At 53.4% G+C, this 21192-nt stretch overlaps 1 protein-coding gene across 2 annotated transcripts in view; it reads left to right on the top strand.

The window, feature by feature from the left end:
- The first annotated feature begins 9942 nt into the window (after nt 1–9942).
- Nucleotides 9943–21192, top strand: part of CYTH4 (cytohesin 4) — a 30815-nt gene continuing 19565 nt past the window's right edge. For both annotated transcript variants that reach the window (XM_079937058.1, XM_079937059.1), the window contains exons 1-3: nt 9943–10122; nt 18785–18867; nt 20802–20866. In XM_079937058.1, coding sequence (XP_079793184.1) covers nt 10026–10122; nt 18785–18867; nt 20802–20866 — 245 coding nt within the window. In that variant the 5' untranslated portion in view covers nt 9943–10025. The remainder of the gene's footprint in view (nt 10123–18784; nt 18868–20801; nt 20867–21192) is intronic.

Genomic DNA, 21192 nt, shown 5'->3' with positions numbered 1-21192 from the left:
TTCTTTCATGAAATCCCTCACACCTTCCCTCGTGGGAGGTGCTGTCATTATCCCCGTTTTTACAGAGAAGGAAAAAGAGGCCCAGAAAGGGAAAGTGGGCGGCACCTGGTGGAGACCTGGCCATGTCTGCAGGGCTCCTCGACCTGCGCCAGCCACTCACCGGGAGCCCAGAGGCCCCACGCCTCACAGAGGGCACTCAGGGCGGTCTTGGGAATAAATGGGCAAACAGGCCCATTTGGCAGAGTTGGAGACGAGGCTCACGTGGCTGAGTCCCTTAGCTCCCGTCACACAGCCGGAAGAGACGGAGGAAGCAGGGGAAGCCTGGGACTGCCCAGCACCATCCCATGCCCTGACCCCACCAGCATGATCCCCACTTGTGAGGCCCTGTGTCCTGGTCTGCAGACTCAGCCAGGCCCAGAGAGAAAGTTCTAGCAGGTGGGAGTCAGGAGCCTTTGTCCCTCCCCGCTCCGTGCTGACTTTGGCCAGGTCATGTGCTCCATCGGTCCCAGGGTCATCTCAGGACCCTGTGGGCCTGGGGTCACAGAAACCAGATGGGGCCTCCTCCCAGCACATCAATAGCCTGGTGTGGGCAGAAGGGCAGAGGATGAAGGGCAGCCAAGGGGATAGGAGGAAAAGAATAAAAACCAGGACTTAGGGCGCTTGGAAGCAACTCCCTACCTCCATGGTTCTCTCTTCCATAACCACAAGGAGAGAGATCTCAGACACACTAAGGGGCCTTCCAGCAGAACATTCTGGAATTCCAGGACTGCAAGCTCATTGCCATCACAAGCTGGTCTATGTCACCATTCCTGGACATGACTCGCACAGCCCAGCCTGGCCCAGGGACCTGGCTTCCTGATAACTGAAGGTTCTGGTTAACAGAGTTGCCATGCTCTTCTGGCGATGACCAACCTCAGAGTGACACTAGAAGTGGCTCTCATTTCATCCCAGGGCCCTGTTGGGAGTGTTACCACCTCCAAAACCGTGGTCTGCAGGTGGAGAAGAGGTGCCGGCTGGCCACCTGCCTTCTGGTTAGATGGAACTTTACAGTTGTAGGGTGTGGAAGGTCAGGGATCAAAAGGCCCTTAGAGCTGATTTGGTCAAACCCTGACACTCACCCCAGCCATTTATTCATACAACAAATACTTACTTAGCATCACCATGTGCCACAGGCTAACCAGATAGAACCAGCCCCATCCCTCCTAGAGTTTATAATCCAGCGATGAAAACAAATATCGAGCAAGTAATTATAGTGATGGGTCCTAGGATTCTGGTAGGGTGTGCTGAGAGCCGTGAGCATGTGGGTCAGGGAAAACTGCCCAGAGAAAACAGATTAAGCCAAAACCTGAAGCTTGAGTAGGAATTGGCCAGAGAAGGCAAGGAGAAAGAGCACATCTGGTGGCAGGAGTGGCATGTGCAAAGGCCCTGGGGCATGAGAGTACACGGTCTGATCAAGGTAAAGAAAGATGGCCTACAGAGCTGTAGCATAGAGTGAATGGGAGAAGAGGGCAGAGCAGCAGGCAGCAGCCAGACTCCAGAGGGTCTTGTGGGTCATGCTATGGAGTCCCAATGCCATCCTGGAGGCAATAGGGAGCCACTGAAGGTTTTTAGGCAGAAGAGTGACGTGACCAGACGTGTCTTAGAAAAATCAGTCTGGGTACTATGAGGGCAAAGAGTCGGGGTGGGGGTGGGGCAAGGCTTGAGGCCAAAAGACCTACTCAAGCTGTCACAAGAGGAAAGATGATGTGATGGTGGCCTGAATAGGGAGGTGGCAGTGAGGCTGCCTGAGGAGTCCACTGCTCCGAGAGTCATTTAGGACACCAGACTCTAGGGCACATTGATTATGCAGGCAGGGAGGAGGGAAGACAGGGGTCTAAATCGATTCCTATGGTCCCACCTGGGTGACTGGGGGCAGGGCGGGGGAGCAGTGCTGCCGTTTGCTGAGCTGGAAAACATACAAGGGGCCAGTTTGGGACCCACTGAGCGGAGGAAACACCCAAATGGAGTTGTCAGGTGGGAAACTGGAAATGTAGGGGACGAGTGAGAACAGAGCACGGGGCAGGAGTGTCGGTGCGCACTCTCGGACCTTGAATGATAAAGAAAGAGGTGCTGGGAGAGGCCCCGAAGGAAGCCCAGCATCCCACACACCACTGTGTCCGTGTCCCCAGGGACCGGCGCATTGCTTGGCGTGAGGAAGAGTGGCGAGTGGTACTTTCCAAAGATGGCGGCACCAACATCTCCCATCCGCATCATCTTATAATGTGACCCCGTGACTACGGTGGAAGTGACACTGAGAGACTTCCAAGGCCGGGTCATAAAAGGCGACTGTTTCCACCTGGCGCTCTCATGGCTCCCAAGGTTACTGGCTACCTGGAACTGCCATGCTGGAGGGGCCACGTGGAGAGCCCACAGAGAGCAAGAGAGAGATGCCAAGCAGTTCTAGATGTTCAAGCCCACAGACCCACCGCCAACCACGCAAGACAGTGAGCCTTCAGGTACCCCAGGCCCATTCTTGGGCTGCCCCAGTTGACACGAAGTAGAGCCGAGACCAGCTGTCCCCACTGAGCCCTGCCTACACTGCAGATTCATGCGCGGAATACGTGTCATTTAGATCCACCAGGAAGTTCGGGAGCGGCTTGTTACGTCGCAGAACAATCGCCACTTCGTAAATGTGTTGAACAGACATTTCAGGACACGTAGAGAAAGGGGAGCCTGCGGAGGAGTCTGGGAAGTGGTTAGGGGGTGAGAAGGAATCAGCGAGTGAGTGAGTGGCCCAAGGGCACACAGCAGACCGGTGGCCAAAACTTTCAGTCTGGTCTCCTCTGACCACTATACTTGGGTTTTGCCCGAGACTTTTATGCTATCTTCCTTCCTTCTTTCCTTTCTTTTATGAGGAGAATTTGTAGCTCCCAGACTATCACCCCTATATACAAAAAACTAGGCATATGAAAGCATACAATAAGGTCCAGGAGAAAAGAAGGCCAACGGGCCACATGATGCTGCCGCTGAGCTGCAGATGTGCTCGAGTTTCTGGGCAGCTGGAGTGAAAAGAGAACAGGGCAAGTTACTCAGTTCTCCTTACTGGAAAAGGGGAAACAGGCCAGTGCTCTGGTGAGTTGCATTTTCCTAACACCCTGCTAGAAGAAAGCTCTGTGTGCTCTTGATGTGAGGAGCGCTGAGTGACGTCATGCCTTCAACAGCAAATGCGGAAGTGGTCTCCTTATTTCCTGTAATAACTTCTTTGCTAGAGGCTGACCCCAGAGCTCTGAAGCCCAGAGTGTATCCTGACATCATTACAGAGAGAAGGACAGCGTCTCCCTGGCCGGGGTTGCAAGCATATATTTAAAATAATGATTTCAGGCCCCTCCGTCAGAGGATGGACCCAGGAGTCAGTGGCCTGACAGTTTGTACGTTAATAGGCTCCCAGGGGGACCTATCCAGGGGTCCCCTGCCAAAGACAATCTTTCCTAAATCTCAGGAAAACAGGGCCTACTGTCCACTGGGGCCCCGGAGCACCCTGGAAATTAGACGAGCCATGGGGAGACGGACAAGGGCCAGTGGCTGCGTCCACTGAGGCCCGTTCCACTGTACAGCCACGCCCTCCAACCTTCACAAGCCAGTGCGACCCTCCGCAGTATCCCCATTTTACAGATGAGAACGCTGAGTCCCAGAGGATACTGCCACAGCTCACAGGGGGAGGCACTGAGGTTCAAAGCCAGGACCCGCTGAGCTACAGGCTGACGCCAGGAAGAGGCCAGTTTCCAGCTGAAACACACATCAACCCTTCCTGAACAGCCTGAGCCCCACCAGTGACAGTGTCCCGTTCATTCCTTCAAGAAGCGTGCACTGCGCACCTACTGTGTGCCCAGTCTAAGTCCCTCGGAAGCAGCAGGGAACCAAACCGACCCCGTGTATTAACTTATCTACTAACCATATTTCCTTATTTCCTGCATTCTCGACGCTCTGGCATCTGGGGCCTCGCTGCTGGGAAGCGACTTCCACTGCACCAGGGTTAGCTAATTTCTAGAGCTAGTAAATGAAGGGAGCTGCCAGCATGAATTTCAGATGCAAACCAACCAATCCTGGGTCCGTATCCCCATCTGCTTCCTCTGTCTGGCTTTACATTCCAGGACGTAATAGTCTTTCCTAGACAACTAGGAACCACCCTGATTGCCCAGAGCCTGCCAAAATTATTCCAACTAGCCAATCCTAACCCTGCTCCATGTTTACCTTGCCTCACCCATTTCTTCCCTGGAAAACCACAATAAAGGCTTTTGTCCATGCTTTCCTCTCACTCTTCCGCCCCCTTGACTGGCCCTGTTACTTCTCTGTGTGGCCCTGCGTGGCCTGCCATGCCCCCTCCTCTTGGGAACCTGTGCGCATAACAAACAGTCTTTTCAGACAGGCATCTCCTGTTGTGTTGGCCTCACCGTCCCTGAATAAGACCAAATCCCAGGTAACATTTTAAAACACCTAGCCAAGGACTTCCCTGGCGGTCCAGTGGTTAAGAATCTGCACTTCCCAACCTAAGTGTCCATCGACAGATGAATGGATAAAGAAGGTGTGGCCCATATATACAATGGAATATTACTCAGCCATAAAAAGGAACGAAATTGAGTTATTTGTAGTGAGGTGGATGGACCTAGAGTCTGTCATACAGAGTGAAGTAAGTCAGAAAGAGAAAAACAAATACCATACGCGAACACATATATATGGAATCTAAAAAAAAAAAGGTTCTTAAGAACCTAGGGGCAGGGCAGGAATAAAGACCTAGACGTAGAGAATGGGCTTGAGGACACAGGGAAGGGGAAGGGGAAGCTGGGACGAAGTGAGAGAGTGGCGTTGACATGTATACACTACCAAGTGTAAAATAGATAGCTAGTGGGAAGCAGCCGCATAGCACAGGGAGATCAGCTAGGTGATTTGTGACCACCTAGAGGGATGGGATAGGGAGGGTGGGAGGGAGACGCAAGAGGGAGGAGATATGGGGATATATGTATATGTATAGCTGATTCACTTTGTTATAAAGCAGAAACTAACACACCACTGTAAAGCAATTATACTCCAAGATGTTTTAAAAAAAAAAAAGAATCTGCGCTTCCACTGCAGGGGGTGCAGGTTCGATTCCTGGTCAGGAAACTAAGATCCTGCATACTGCATGGTGTGGCCAATAAAAGAAAATAAAACAAACAAACAAAAAACACCCAGCCCTGCCCTCTGAGCTCACAGAAACGGTTCTGACCAGGTGGTTTTCAAAGCAGGAGGTCCCGGGGAGCCCCAGCTCTACCCCGGGGGTGGGGGTGATTCTAGATGGTGTGGCAACCCCGCAGGCCAGGACTCAAACCCAGAACGTGCAGCTGGGTAGCCCTGGCCTCCCCCCATGTCACGGGGCCCACGATCGTGGACACGACAGCCAAAGAGACGAGACCAAAATGGCAGAAAAGGGGACTGGGGGGACCCACGAGGACATGTGTAAACAGAACGCTTTGTTAAAGCTCTGTAGTTATACTTTTGAGCAAAAAAATGAGACTCCACGATAGACGGAACCTGTCCCAAGTTTACATACGAAGTATCAGATTTCCATCTTTTGAAGGGTTGACAAAAACTATAGAGGAACGGCTCCAAAATAAGTAGAACTGATGTCCCAGGAAGATGACTCGATGTCACACAATAACCCAAAAGTCAGAACCAAACTCCAGGCCAAATCCCAGCCTGCTGGTGGCGACAGGGTCACGGGCAGCAGCGTCCTCTGAGCCCATTTCCTGGTCTGTAGAGTGGGAAGCCGAGGCGCCCTCGGGCGGGGGGACTCCTCTGGCCCTCCCCCCTCAGGCTGCCCCTCCACTCTGGGCCATCCTCTCCTCCTGCCCAGGACCCTCTCCAGTCACAAACGCCCTGGGTCTCTGGTGGCTTGGCTCAAGTGAAGCCACTCCCTTCTTAAAAACGCCCTCCTCTGCCCATCAGCGAACCCCCACCTCTCACTCCCTTCTCGACACCCCCGTTCACTGCCTCCCCTCCCTCAGCTCCCCGGCGTGTGGCCCCTGCCTGGCCACCTCCCACCCCAGTCACTCGGCTATAACGCAGTGAACCTCCCCCCACCCCCTGACCCTGCCGGGGACACTGACGACCAACTCTTAAAAGGCCATCATCTCTTGGGCTTCCCTGGTGGCGCAGTGGTTAAGAATCTGCCTGCCAATGCAGGGGACACGGGTTCGTGCCCTGATCCGGGAAGATCCCACGTGCCGCGGAACAACTAAGCCCGAGCGCCACAACTGCTGAGCCCGCGCGCCAAGAGCCCGTGCTCCGCAACAAGAGAAGCCACCACGATGAGAAGACTGCGCACCGCAACGAAGAGTAGCCCCCACTCGCTGCAACCAGAGAAAAGCCCGCGCAGCAATGAAGACCCAGCACAGCCAAAAATAAAATAAATAAAAATAAATAATTTTTTTTTTTAAAGCCCTCATCTTGGGGTCTCTGACCACTCCTGGGTTTCCTCCTGTCTCTCTGACTCCTCCCCTTCCTTCCCTGTGGTGGCATCTCTCTCCAGGGCCCCACGGGTTAACGCCTTGGTTCCCACCAGCAGCCACCTCCCTGGCCGGGGCCGTCCACCACCCACCTAGATGCTGCAAATACCAGCTGCTCTGTTTCCGTGGGCTCAGTAGTTGTGGCTCGCGGGCTCTAGAGCACAGGCTCAGTAGTTGTGGCACACGGGCTTAGTTGCTCCGCGGCATGTGGGATCTTCCTGGACCAGGACTCAACCCTGTGTCTCCTGCATTGGCAGGTGGATTCTTAACCACTGCGCCACCAAGGAAGCCCAAGCAAACTTAATCTTATCTGTCCCCATTTTGCAGATGACAAAAAACAAGGCTCAGCGGTTAGAAGGCCACAAAACTGGCAGATGCTGAGTCAGCATTTGCATCCAGGTCTCCATGGCTCCCCTACTGCTGACTCTACCAAACCCTTTGCCACCCACAGTGAGAGTACCCTCCCTCCCAGGCTACCGGCATGCAAGCTGTTAGACATGATCGGGGCTGCAAGGGAAGAGCGAAGGAAGGTGTAATCACCGAAGGCTTCACAGAGGAGGTGGTATTTGAGTTGAGTCTTAGAGAAAGAGATAGTAATAATACTGAACCATTCAACCAGTCCTTCAGACAAAAAGGGAAGTCCCAGATGCCAAACTGTGGCCCTGGGCAAGGGACACCTACTGGGCCTGGCTGTAGCATTAGAACATGGGTCAGTGGTCCCCAAAGCCATCCCCAGTTTCAGTGATTCACCAGGAAGATTCAGAGAACTCGGCATAGAGTCTTACCTGCAGCTGTGCTCTATTGCAGCAAAAGGATACAAAGCAAACTCAGTGAAAGCACATGGAGTGACGTCCAGAGGCAACCAGGCATGAGCTTTCAAGCATCCTCTCCCGGTGGAGTCACAAAGGAGACGCTTCAGTCCTCCAGCAAACACTTGTGAAAACACACGAGAGGTGTCGTCAACCAGGGAAGCTCAGCAGAGATTCCGCTCCCCGGGTTTTCACTGGGAGCTGCTCGCGTAGGCACCCTCTGCCTAGCACATACCCAAATCCCGGAGTCCCGGGAGGAAACGGGTGTTCAGTACAAACCACACTGTTTGCACAAACAGTTTGGGTCACTCTTACCAGGGAACAGCAGGAACCCTCCTGAAATCCAAGTTCCCAGATGCCAGCCGGGGACCAAAATGCAAGTTGGCCTTTTATATATATGTGTATATGGGGTTTTTTTTAATTGACATATTATTGTTTCACAGTGTGTGTTACCTTCTGGTGTACAGCAAAGTGATTCAGATATAGATATAGCTATATACTTTTTCAGATTTCAGATTCTTTTCCATTATAGGTTATTACAAGATATTGAACATAGTTCCTGTGCTGGACCTTGTTGTTTATCTCTTTTACATACAGTAGTATGTATCTGCTAATCCCAAACTCCTAATTTATCCCTCCCCCTCCACACTTTCCCCTTTGGTAGCCTGTGTTTGTTTTCTATGTTGGTGAGTCTGCTTCTGTTTTGTATATGAGTTCATTTGCATCATTTTTTTTTTGGTTCCACCTATAAGTGATATCATATGATACTTTCTTTGTCTGACTCCACTTAGTATGATAATCTCTAGATCCATCCGTGTTATTTCATTTCTTTTTTGATGGCTGAGTACTATTCTGTTGTGTGTGCATGTGTGTGTGTGTGTGTGTGTGTGTGTATCACATCTTCTTTATCCATTCATCTGTCGATGGACACTTAGGTTGCTTCCCTGTCTTGACTATTGTAAATAGTGCAAGCAGTCCTTTTAAAGACTAATGGTCTCAGACCCACTGTTAACACTTTTCTGCACAGGGAATGACACCTTTCTCTCCATTTCTCTTTTTGAAGTGACCCAGGAAATGGTTTTTTTGTGCCTGAGATCCTGATGTGTTGAGAAAATTCTAGTTTACCATGAAGATAATGTCAGCAAGTTTCCTAGGAAATAACCTTGAGCTAGGCAAGAACTGGCAGACAGTGGGTGCTGGCGTGGGGGCAGGTTTGAAGAGCCGGAGAGCTCTAGACCAGCAGTGAGTAGGCCCAGCTGCTGGCCCTCAGCCGGCTCCTCACTCAAGTTCCAACTTGGTCAAGCGTGTCCCCGAAAGGAGCCTCAGTTTTCTCTTCTCCATGTGTCTCCATCCTCAGCAGGCCACCCGGGGCAGCTGGGCCACAAGTTTTCTTAAGGCCTCGCCTGGAAAGTCAGGTAACATTTACTTCTGTCACATTCTAGTGGTCAAAGAAAGACAACAGCCCAGTCCAGATTCAAGGGGAAGAGAAATAGACACCACCTCTTGATAGGAAGAGTGGCAGCGTCACAGTGCAAAGGGGTGTGGAGACAGGAAGTGGTGGAAATTGTAGCCAACTTTTGCATCAACCACACCATCTCCCCTGTGTGCCCTTCATTCATTCATTCATTCATTCATCCATTCATTCATTGCACGCTTGAACACCCCCTAGGTTCCCAGCATTCACCAGACATGGGACACAGAGGTGACCTTGTCCTCATGGGGCCTCGAGACTGGTGGGGAAACAGACGAATAAACCGATATGTGCCACAAAGTTACAAGGAATGAGCATTTACTTTATAGATCTTTCTTTACACCACACCTTTTTCCATAAAGAATGGAATCAACCTGCCAAAAAGAGGCACAAGCAATAAAATTATGAATTTTAACCCCCAAAGAGAATTTAAACCGAAAGGGTAAAGAAGATCGTGTTTATTGAATAGCCAAGCATCTTACACACATTATCTCCCTCCATCTTTTCCATAACCCTGAGGTGAGGATTATTATTCCCCTTTCGTAGTTAAGCAAACTGAGGCTCATGGCAGATAAGTGACTCACCCAAGTTCACACAGGTCCTGAGTGGCAGAGCTGAATCACACTGCTGAGTCTGGCCTTAAAGTCTGTATGCCACAACAGAACAGCTGTAAAAGAGCTTCAGATTTGACTGAGCTTCCTAGCAGCCTGGGGGAAAAGGGAAACTGAACATAATGCCCGACTGACCACTAGGCAGGAAAAAGCCAGGCATTTCATTGAGGGGAAGCAAAGCCCTTCCTAGCACTCAATTAATTTTTCTTTGCTCAAGGGAGAGTTGATGAAAGAGAGCTTGTGGGGTGGAATTGATTGGGCTCAGCTTGGACAGTCCAAGTTGAATGATCCTTCAGCTTATATGCAGGGAGGTTCTGTCCTCTAGTAATCATCTTCCTCTGGGGTGTGTGTGTGTGTGTGTGTGTGTGTATCTGTGTGTTTGTGTTTTTTCCTCTGTGTCACCATCTTTCTCTTTTTATCCCTCTCTGTCTCTTTTGCCTCTGTCCCTCCCTTGCCCACACCCAAAATGCAGAGTCCCCGCTACCCAAAACTCTGCTGGTTTTTAGGAAGTGCTGTGACATCAAGAGACTACGCACCAGACCCCAGCAGGACAGGACTTCCTCCCCACACTGTGCTGGGCGGGGCAAACGGGAAGGGGCCTGTTGTAGCTGAGATGACGCATCCCTGCCTGAGCAGCAGCTGGGTCAGTGGGCCACAGGAGCACAGGCCACCTTTCCCCGGGGGCTTCAGAATGGACTTGTGCCACCCAGGTAAGCACCTGGGCCGACCTGTCAGTTTCCTGTTCTGTAGAATGGGGATAACGGTGCCCGCCTCGCAGGAATCGGTGTGTAAATAGATACAACACAGGCGGGACTTGCAGAAGCAGGCAACAGATATTTATGAGCTCAGGCTAGGTGCCAAGCTGTGTAGCATATGCTGGGAGTCCCGCGAACAAAGCAGGCATGGCCGCTGCCCTCATGAGCTTACGCTCTAGACGGGGAGACAGACAGTACATATATGAATGTACTATGTCAGGTGGTGACGAGCAGAATGAAGACCAGTAAAGTGAGATAAGGAAGATGGGTGGCTGGAAGTCCTCAAGAAGAGACACCGTTTGAGCAGAGACTTGTAGGAGGGAAGGGAGTGATCCGTGTGGGTTTCTGGGGAAAGAATATTCCGGGCAAAGGAACAGCCAGTGCAAAGGCCCTGAGGTGGGACTGAGAAAGGTTGTTTGCGTTGAAGATGATGATGTCTGTGAGAATGATAACTGTCTGGGTGGCACAAGGGCCCTGCAGCCCTTTTGGCCTCTGGTGGGTGACAGTGGCCTTTGGGGAGGCTAAGGGCACCACTTTTGCCAGTGGAGCGGCCAGCAGGGGACCATGACTGAGACCCTACCTGGTAAGCAGGAGAGGAGGCTGTCAGTTGGTACAGGAAGAGGACAGGACTGTGTTGTGCTGTGTTTCTGTGAGGCCGAGAGGAGAGCGGCCAAGTCTCTGCGCCCTGCATCTCAGAATGTTCCAGCATGGCCTGGAACTCCAGAAGACAAGGGTTGCCAGGAGCTGTCCAGTTCCCCAGGTCCAGATGACGTGAACCCTGTTAGCCACAGACCCCTTTCTTCAAACAAAACCTAAAACAAAGCAGTCTGAGCCCACTCACTGGGCCTCCCCTCGCCCCAAGTGTTCTGGGGAACACAGAGAACCACTGATCCATTTCAACAGCCCCCATTTTCAGCTGGAACAAAGGAGGCCAGGAGAGGGACAGTCTTGCTAAGGCAGGATGACTCCCCACCTCCAAGCTCCCTGTCCAGTGCTCTCTCCCCGAACCCCAAGCTTCTCCTGGGGGCTTTTGGGGGCAGGTGGCTCGCGGACTGTACGGCTCGGTGAACACATCTTAGGGGCAAGTAGGGACGCAAGCGGAGACCCAGGAGGAACAGTGCCTGGCTCAAGGTCACTCAGCAGATACGAGGGTGACAAGAAACAGTGAAGTAATCCCCCCGACACTGCCTGTCTTTCCACCGTTATTCTTGGGGTCTTCGTGTACAGAAGTCCTTAGGGCGGTTGCGCCCATAATGCAGAGAGGAAACTGAGGCTCACAGAGGTGAACTGGAGGAGAGGACGGAATTGCCCAAAGTCGGGCGGCCAATAAGTGGCAGAATAAGGACAAGATCTGAGAAGAGCGAGAGCCCCAGTTGAGTCTGGGCTGTCAGGGAGGGGAGGGGCGAGGCCTCCCAGGGAGGCCAAGAGGTGAGTCACTGCTTTGCTTCAGGCTGGTCCTGGGACGACAGGGGTTGAATGGAGTCACTGCAGGCAGTCTCTTGGGAGATGTGAGGACTGCACTGATCAGTTCATCTACTCATTCATTCATTCATTCATTCAATAAGTAGTCCTCTGGTGTGCAGGTCCTGGGCTGTGCAATGCTAGAGACAGCAATGACCCAGCCACAAGCCCAGCCCTGAGGGAGCTACTGGCTCGGGAATGGGGGGAGGGGGAGAAAACCCTATAGGACAGTGACCCAGGGCAGATGTGCAAATGGGCACAGACCTGCAGCCTGGGATAGAGCGACTCTCTCTACCCGGGGCCAGGGAGATCTGGGAAGACTTCCTGGAGGAAGTGGAGGGAGGGAAGGCCATTTCTCTGCTACCCAGACTGGGTCTTACTCGGAGCTCCTTCACGGCCCAGTGACTTGCCCTCTCTGAGCTCCGATTTGGCATCTCTAAGTGGACACCATCATCCTGGCCTCACCCCGGGGAAGTGGGGAAAGAACAAGGATTTGGAGTCAGCCCGACCTGGCTCAGATCTCAGCTGTGCACCAACCTGCCAGTGGTCATGATGGGCCTCTTCCTTCTGTGGGTTTCAGTTTCCCTGCTCATACAATGGACAGGATGGTGGCAAAGGGGCTGCCTGCCCTCCTCCAGCTGTGGGTGTCTGACACCCAGAAGCAGGTCCCCTCCCCCTAGGTCTGCTGAAAAGCTGAGAGGTCCAGGCAACAAAGCCCCAATGTGACCAAAGACAGCCGCGGGGCTGGTGCAGCAAGACTGCAGATTAAAAATAGAGGCAGATGGGTTGGGGGAGGAAGCCACACGATTTGATGCGCCTGCAGGCCCTCTGGGGCTGGGGCGGGGTGCAGCTCTGCTAGCCGCCCCCCATCTCAGACCCCCTCGCACCCAGACTCTGAGAAGCCTCCGCCTTTAGGGCCCCAGGATCGCACCCTCCTCCTGCCCTGGAAAGGGGAAGCGGGGCCAGCTGTCCTGGAAGCCAGGCTGCGAGCAGATTTCTAAAAATATGATGGGAAAGAGGAAGGACAAAGGGGAAGTAGAGAGGAGCCGGGGAGATGGCCGGGACGGCACCTGGGCACACTCAGCTAGCCTGGGCACGGGGTGCGGAGGGCAGCCCAGCCACGGGGCGTATGGGTCGGTGTCCAAGGGCGGCCTTCACGAGGTGTGGGAAGCACAGCGCAGTGAGGAGTAAGCAGAGCTCACGGTGGTGGCGGTGGTGACCATCATTGTAATACCTTTGTGTTTTTTATCATTAGTGTCACTATTATTATCATTAAAATCCATCTCCCATGAGCTGCACCACTGCCTGAAACTCCATCATCACTAGGCTTGGAGTCAGTCGTGACCCGCCTCAGGCTGTGTCCTTGTCACCCTCCCTGCACCTCCGTGTCGTCAGCTCTGAAATGGAGAGAAATCCCCACTTTTAAACAAATAGGCGAAGGGTTGGAAGACACCCCCCCCCCGCCCCGTGCACCACGGGATGAGTGCCACAGGCTCGGGGCTGTCAGCCCTGTTTCAGGGTTCAGATGTACTCGGCCAGCTGCCACCTGTTGGGGTCAGGACCTGACAGAAGGGGACAGTGGACTGAGAGGGTTCAGGAATGCTCCTGTCAAACCACAAAGAGCTGCATGAAAAAAAAGACAAATAACCCCTCACTCCAACCCACTCTCCCAGGACAAAGCACCTTCCCAGCTCTACCATGTTGGCCTTGTTTTTTTTGTTTGTTTGTTTGTTGTTGTTGTTTGACTGTGTTGGGTCTTCGTTTCTGTGCGAGGGCTTTCTCTAGTTGCGGCAAGCAGGGTCCACTCTTCATCGCGGTGCGCGGGTCTCTCACTATCACAGCCTCTCATTGCAGAGCACAGGCTCCAGATGCGCAGGCTCAGTAACTGGCTCACGGGCCCAGTTGCTCCACGGCATGTGGGATCTTCCCAGACCGGGGCTCGATCCCGTGTCCCTTGCATCGGCAGGCAGATTCCCACCCACTGCGCCACCAGGGAAGCCCTTGGCCTTGTTTTATTTCTTACCCAAAAAGAGAAAGGGGCTCAGACTGTAGGCATCACCCAGCATCTTGTCTTCATTCTCCTTGGTGCTCAGCCACGGTCAACATTTCTGTGTCAGAATATCCAAGCTTAGCGTCTTGATGGGGTTTTGATGATTTGCGCAGAGATACCTGGCTTCTGAAGATCGATGTGAGGGTTGTGGCCTTGGAGGCCCAGATGAGTGTAAATCACAGCTCTGTCACCTTCCAGCTGTGTCCCCTCGGGCAGGTCACTTAACCTCTCTGAGCTTTGGGTGCCTCATCTATAGAATGAAATTTAGAAATACCTTCCTCCAGAGCTGTGGTCAGGATCAAACCAGATAGTGGATGGCAAGAGCCTGGAGCCCCCAGGGCCTGAAGCACAGAAGGTGCTCACCCAGCATGCCTTTCCTTAGCCAACAGCTTGGCTTGTTTAGGAAGCAAGATCCCAGAACTGCTGCGGGGATGGGAAAGAGGTGACGGAGGGGGGGTGCCCAGACGGAGCACAGGAGGGCCCCTGAGAGGAGACGGAGACAATGAGTAGGGGCCGCTAGGCAGAGAGGAGAAGGAAGGGCATTCCAGACAAGGGGGAACAGCATGTGCAAAGGCCCGTGGAGGGAGAGGGCGCACTGGAACACGTGAAGGGCAGCCAGGAGGCCTCAAGCCTGGGGCAGGGGCGGGCCCAATGTGAGATGAGGGTGGGGCACCAGCAGGTCTGATGGACCCAGTAAGATTTGGGGGTTTTATCCCCAGGACAATGGGAGGCCATGGGAGGGGCAGAGTGGAGGCAGGGAGACTTCGGGAGGCCCTCAGTCATCCAGACAGCGGAGTCCAGGGTTGTGGGGAGGGTGGAGGCCATGGAAACAGAAAGAAGGTGGACAGGGCTTGGTGATGGACACGAGGATGAGAGAGGGGGTGCGTGTCAAGGTGCCTCCTGGGGTTCTGGCTGGGGTATCTGGGGGGCCATTCCCAGAGCTTGAGAACTCAGGAAGAAGGCCAGGTTGATGGGAAATTCTAGGAGTTCCGTTTCAGTCACAGTGACAAATGAGCGTTGGTCAGGACACAGGGGGATGGAGGGGTCTGAAGCTCGGGGAAGGGGTTGGAGCTGAGGGTATGTGTGTGATTCCTTGGCCCAGGAGGGGAGAGGGGGATTCATGAGACCCCACGGGGAGAGGGGAGAAGTCGGCCTGGGACCCAGCCATGGGATCCACATTGGGGATTATCAATAGAAACACGGAATTCCCACCCAGCTTCTCTCCAACAAGCACCCTGTCTGGAATCCATGTGGCCTCCAGCAGCAGGTGTGCCCTGGGCCAGAAACAGGCCTTCAGGACACAAGCCCCAGCCAACAGGAAAACAACGAAAAGCAAACAAAACACAAAAGTCTGATCTTTCACCCCAAAGTCAACTAGAGGTGATTGGGTTCTTCCACCATGGAACTCAGCCTCCCTTCACTCCTGACAGAGGAGTTCTGGGCCCCAGCCTCTAACGCTGCCTCCCTTGCTCTGGCCCTGCTCCTGTCTCCCTGAGGGTGGCCCCTCACTCCTTCTGTCCCTGCATGTCCCCAAAGGCATGCAGAACCCACCTCTCCTGGGATGGAGGCTTAGGTGTTGGCAAACTAATGTTTTGATCCCAGCACTGCCACTTCTTGGCTATGTGACCCAGGGCAAGTCACTTCACCTCTCTGACCTCAGTGTCTTAAACTGAGAAAGATCCACTTCAAAGAGTTGTGAAGATTAAATGACATGATTTACATGGAGCTGCTGGCATAGGTGTGTTTGAATTTAGAGGTTGATGAGACTCTTGCTTTGTCCCCTGGTGTGAGTGCCACCTCCCCTCACCCCCCAGGAAACCAGGATCTCTAGACCTCATAGTTACAGGGACAGAAAGGAAAACTCCCAAGTGGGTCACTAGAAGGATGGTAGCGCTCCTGCTCCTTCCTTGTTCCTGAATCCCAGGAGATTACCTCTTGGGGAAAGAGCACCATCTAATGGTCGTTGATTTAGGGTGTAGAGTTCATCTTGGAGGAGGAGGACGCACCCAAGCAGGACATCATCTGCAAGCTGACACCTCAACAGCACCTCCATAACGGCTCCATCGTTCCATCAGGCCAGCGTCCTCTGGTGGTGAAATGTGTAAGAGGACCATTGCATCCCATGGCCACATGCTCCTCCCACACCTCCTTTACTGTAAAGAGGGTCGTCCTTTAGTCTGATGTGTTGCAGTGTTCTGGGTCAGCAGATCAAGCCCCTGGACAGTGGTGCTGGCCAAGACTCTGTGGGCAGGAAAGGCCACCATATCCAGACCAAGGGATCCAATGTAATCGGTTTGCCACCAAGTTGCTGTTTCGTCTTCTCAAGAAACAATGGGTCTCTGTTGCTGGCAGGTCTGATATTCAGCAGTGGTGGTAGCTTGGAGAGCCTGGGTGAGTGGGTCCACGCAGAGCCTCCACAGAGGCCACATTCATTCGTGTACCGTTGTACCAGCACTGGGCTAGCCAGTCAGAGACTCGCTGATGTCAACTGGCTGAGTCATTCTATCCGCCTGGTGATTTAGTGCCTCTCCTGTGGTGGCTGCTTCCTGGGGAACATTAGGGTGTTCTACAAAAATCTTCATACCCTGTGCCCACTCCCACAGGGCCACCCACTTGACTCTTCCCCGGAACCTCTCTGTTCCCAAACTTCCTTCTTTCCTTCCTTCTGACCGAGAAGTCAAGGTATCTTCTACTGCCCATGAATGCATGTATATTCTTACTTCATGCCACTTCTCTTTCCACATGAAATAGACCAGGTGCCCTACCCAAAGCTCTGCTCACTGGGAGGACTTCTCACCACTCTCTCTTGAACACCTTGAGCAGGTCTGTAGTTCAATAGCTGTCCAGTTTTACTTGTACACAAACACTGAGCCACCCATCTTGGAACCGAGTTCAGGCATTTTCTCCTTTGTCATGACGTCACAAGGGACCCATCCATAAAGACATAGTATGAGCTGAGGGACCTGGTACCACAGAATGACAACAAGTGGATGACATGAGGGTCTGGGTCACCTGTCCCTGGGGCTTCCTGGAGCCTTCTGTCTCTGCTCACACCTGTTCCTGGGTGAACCACTTACAAAGGGTTGCTGTTGGGCTCACTTGACTTTATGACTTGGTGGGTCAGACCCATCTTGGCTGCTTGACAGGGGAATCACTACCATTTACACTTGCCACAGTGTTGCAGGAGCCTTCCTTCTGGGGGCCTGGTCTCTACTTCAGTCAGTAGGGCCTGGAATCTAAAACCTGCTCAGGTCCACAAACCAGGCAAGGGCCCTTGGCTTTTCATGTAGTGACTGCCCTTTGGGAGGGGCGTATCCTTGGGTGAGACAGCTCCATTTGGGCTGAGGTAAGTTCCTGAGGAGGGACTCAGCTGTGAGTCATCAGGAGGCTACACACACACACACACACACACACACACACACGCACAGCAGCTGAGGGAATGGGTGCCTTGGTCCTGAGGGGGAGAGCTGGGTGACACAACATGGCTCCCATTATACGTGTGTTGTACCCTTCCCGTATGTCAGATCCTCACTGAGTGTTTGACAAAATTCAGATTTTTTTAATCCTGACCACCACCGTCTAGGTTATGGTTCATGCTTCAGAGACAAGGACACTGGATAAGTTGAGTTTCAGGTGTGGCGGATGTAACAAAAAGACTCAGAATAGCAGTGACTGAGACATTCTCAAAACTTATTTCTCTCTCATTGAAAAGTCCAAGTGGGTAGCTGGTGGAGGTGAACGTGATGACCCTTCTCCACATGGCTGCCCAGGGCCCAGCCTCCTTCTAGCTTGGTGCTCTGCCACCTCAATGCCCAGCTAACATCTCAAAGTCCAAGATGACTGCTCAGTCAACAGGAGGGGAAGTAGGGAAGGGGACCTCTTGATATTCTCTGCTTTTATTTGGAAGAGATCATATCTGTCCTTGCAAAACCTTTAAGAAATGTGGCCAGGCGCTTCCCAAAGCTAGGACTGGAGTCAAGAGGATGTGGATGGGCAGACAGGAAAAGGCATCACAGGGTGGAGGAGCTGTAGAGGCAAAGGTGGAGAAGTAAGACTGAGAGTTAGACCATTTTGGGGGCAGCGAGGAGCAGGCAGGCTGGACTGGCAGGCTCTTGTTGAGAATGGTGGGGAATAAGCCTGGCTGGATGAGGACTTTCCCCCTATGGAATAAGGATTCCTTGGAGATTTTGACCAGGAGAGTGTTATGGATGGGACAGGAAGAGGGGTGGGGGTAGAGGTAGGTCAGCTGACCCAGGTGGGGGAATGGTCATAGCACACTGCCAGAACATTGGCACACCTGTGTCTCCTTTAATTCATTTCCAGGTGACGAGGAAAGAACTCAGACTTTGTCGTCATCCCAACCCAAGTCCCACCCTGGCTCAACAACTTGTGCCTTTGGGACCCTGGCCAGGTCACCTCACTTCTCTGAGCCTGAGTGTCTGGGGCAGGCACTGTGAAATGTCCCCCCAAATTCAGTTTCCCCATCTTACATAGTAAGGATATCAGGACCACCCTATTAAAGGCTCATTACCCAGCCTCCCTTGAAGGTAGCTGTAACCGTGTGGCTACATCTGGCCAATGGGATGTGAGGCAAAATGATCACCACTTCCTGGTCATACAAACAAATGAATAAATGACAGGTGCGTGATCCAGTGAAGAAGTAGAGTTGCAGCAAAGGATGAATGTCTTCAGCAAGTATTGCACTGAGCTCCTGCTCTGTGTCAGGCTCTTTCTAGGGGCTGAGGATACAGCAGTGAGCAAAATTGTTGAAGTGCCTATTCTCATGGGGCTGAGTGGAATGAGTAGAACACAAAAGATGCAAGTAAACAAGATGGCTTAGGGGGTCTGTACCCAGAGGGGCAGAAGAAACATAAAGCTGGTAGGAGGGGAGTGTGGGGAGGGACTGCTTTAGACAGGGCAGTCAGGGAAGGCTTCTTGGAGGAGGTGACATCTGAGCCAAGGCCTGGATGAAGAGGGCAAGCAAGTCATGGGTTTCTAGAAGGAAGAGGGCCCTGGGGAAGTGAGAGCTAGCTGGGGTGGCTGGAGCCGAGTGACGGAGGGGAGGGCGGGGAATGAGCCAGGGACCACCAGTTCTTCTCTCTCCAGACCCAGGGGAGCTGAGCAGCGGGGAGGCCGAGGAACTGCAGCGGATCAAATGGCATCGGAAGCAGCTTCTGGAGGACATCCAGGTGTGCTCACACTCACGCTCACAAATACACATGCTCTTGTCCACACACATGTTCGTGCTGACACACCCTCAAACCACACACACCCACAAGCAAGCAGTCATACATGTTCGCACACCTCCTGACCCAGCCTGGGCCAAGAGTGGGGCCAGATTCCAGCCCACAGGTAGCCTCAGCCCCAGCCCCCAGGAGTGGGGAGAACAGAATTCCCAGGGGAGTCCCCACTCCTGGGTTCAGCTGCTGGGCTCAGAGAGAGCCAGGAGAGCAGGGGAGAGAAAGGGAACCATCAGTTCAGCACCTACTATATGCAGAGCCCCACCTGTATGGCCTCAGTCTGGCCTCATCTCCAACCCGGACCTCAGATTCATCCCCCCGAAAATGTAGACCATTTGGTCAAGATAACACCATTATCTGCCCAGCACTTGTCAGTTCACCAGTTTCTCAGACATTAGCTCATCTGATTCTCAGCAACCTTCTGAAACAGGCCCTGCTTCTGCTCCTGGAATGTGCCACCATGCTCGGTCCTGCCCCCGGGCCTTTGCACTCACAGTCCCCTCTGCCTGACACTCTCCTAATCCCTCCTCATGGCTCCTTCTTCTCCTGGTTCATTCTCAGCCCAAATGCCTCGCCTCCTAGGGGTCGCCCTGTCCACTCTGGCTGTAGTTGGTTGGACCCCACTTCCCATCCCAACGCATGTACACCTAAGATTCCAGAGAAAGACGAAGGCACAAGATAACTCCCTCAGCAAGTACTTACCATGTGCCAGGCTCTTTCTAGACCATTACTCTGATCATCTTCTGCATGGTCCTTTCATTTGCCCCACGATCCAAAGTCCAGTGGGGTGAGCTCCATGTAAGGAGAGCCTGGGTCTGTTTCCCACCACTATATCCCGAGTCCAATAGTCAGAGCATAGTAGGTACTCAGTTAATACTTACGAGTGAACCTTCATTTTATTTGTGGGGAAGCCACTCAGTGACTTGGCCAAGTTCACATGGACAGGAGCTGACTGGGCTCAGAAAGAGGCTCCAGGCCCCATGCTGCTCCTGGGCCTCAGGACAAAGCCCTGTTAGGACCACCCCCATCCCAGAGATCTTCAGGGAGGGAAGGCAGGGGTGCCTTTGGGGGCTCTTGCTGCTGCCACTGAGTTAGGGAGTCTCCTCTGCCACTGGGCACCTCCTGCCAGGTCAGGATGGAAGAAGCTTGGGGGTGTCAGGGAAAGCAGAGGCTTGGAGTCAGATGCTGGACATGTGCCTTCGCCTCTCTGGGCCTCCGTGTCCTCTTCTGTAAATTTCACTGGAATTGCAAAGTCCCTCAGAAGAGGTCCTGTGCCGTCTTGTACCCTGTTGACCCATAGCTCCTGGCTCGTAGTAGCCACAGAGCCTAGGGAGCGGGACAGGGTAAACGGATGGAGGGAGGGAAACCAGAGAGGAGCTGGGGCCTGATCACTGGGTGAGAGTGGGTACCTCCTGCCTGGCCAGGCAGTAAGGAGCCATGGATGGAGTTTGAGTGGGAAAAGGGCCGGCACCAAGCTGTGCTTCGGAAAGATGGCAGCTGGGCGGAGGAGGGCTTGCCGGGAAGCTTTGGCTCAAGGGTAGGACACTTTTCAGCTGCAGATGAGAGATGGGAAGACCAGAAATAGAGTGGGGGAAAGGCTAGGGACTGGGGACTCCTTCACGCCACGAGAGGAGCCCCGGGAGAACTAGGGATAAACAGAGGCAAGAAGTTTGACTTGGGATTTTGAGGATGTGAGATATTCGGGAAAGGGATCCACCAGGGGGAGGGTCCCTTAGTGGCAGCTCAGGACAGAGGTTTGGGAATCACGCCTGGAAGTGGGAATGGCTGTGTTTGGGGGGAGGGGGGGTCGTGAAGCCCTTTCTGTCCCAGGCTCCGCCCCCTGACTCTACCTCCCCACCCTCCCCCCACCCGCCACCCCACAGAAGCTGAAGGACGAGATCGAAGATGTGTTTGCTCAAATCGACTGCTTCGAGACAGCAGAGGAGAGGTGAGGGGCCCGGCAGGGGACCCTGGGAAGCTGCCACAGTGGCTTCCTGAGGACGTCACATGCCATGAGTGAGAGTGAATGAGCCCGGGCCCTGGTGAAATCAGGGGTCGGACCCCCAGAGGGGAGGCGTAGGGGGGTGAAATAGGAACAGGGCGGCCCTGACACTCCATCCCGTGGTCTGGTCTGGTCCTTGCTTCCAGCAACCCCTCTCCTCAGCAGCAGCCCCGTTCTCCCACCTCCTCCACCCAAAGTCTCTCCCAACCCACCCTGACCCAGCCCCTGACCAATCGCTGGCCAGGAGCATCCTGGGTTGGGCCAGGGAGAGG

The sequence above is a fragment of the Stenella coeruleoalba genome (genome assembly GCF_951394435.1).
Source record: "Stenella coeruleoalba genome assembly, chromosome: 11".
Taxonomy (NCBI): Eukaryota; Metazoa; Chordata; class Mammalia; order Artiodactyla; family Delphinidae; genus Stenella; species Stenella coeruleoalba.
The sequence above is the reverse complement of the archived record's forward strand: the minus strand, read 5'-3'. Positions and strand labels throughout refer to the sequence as shown.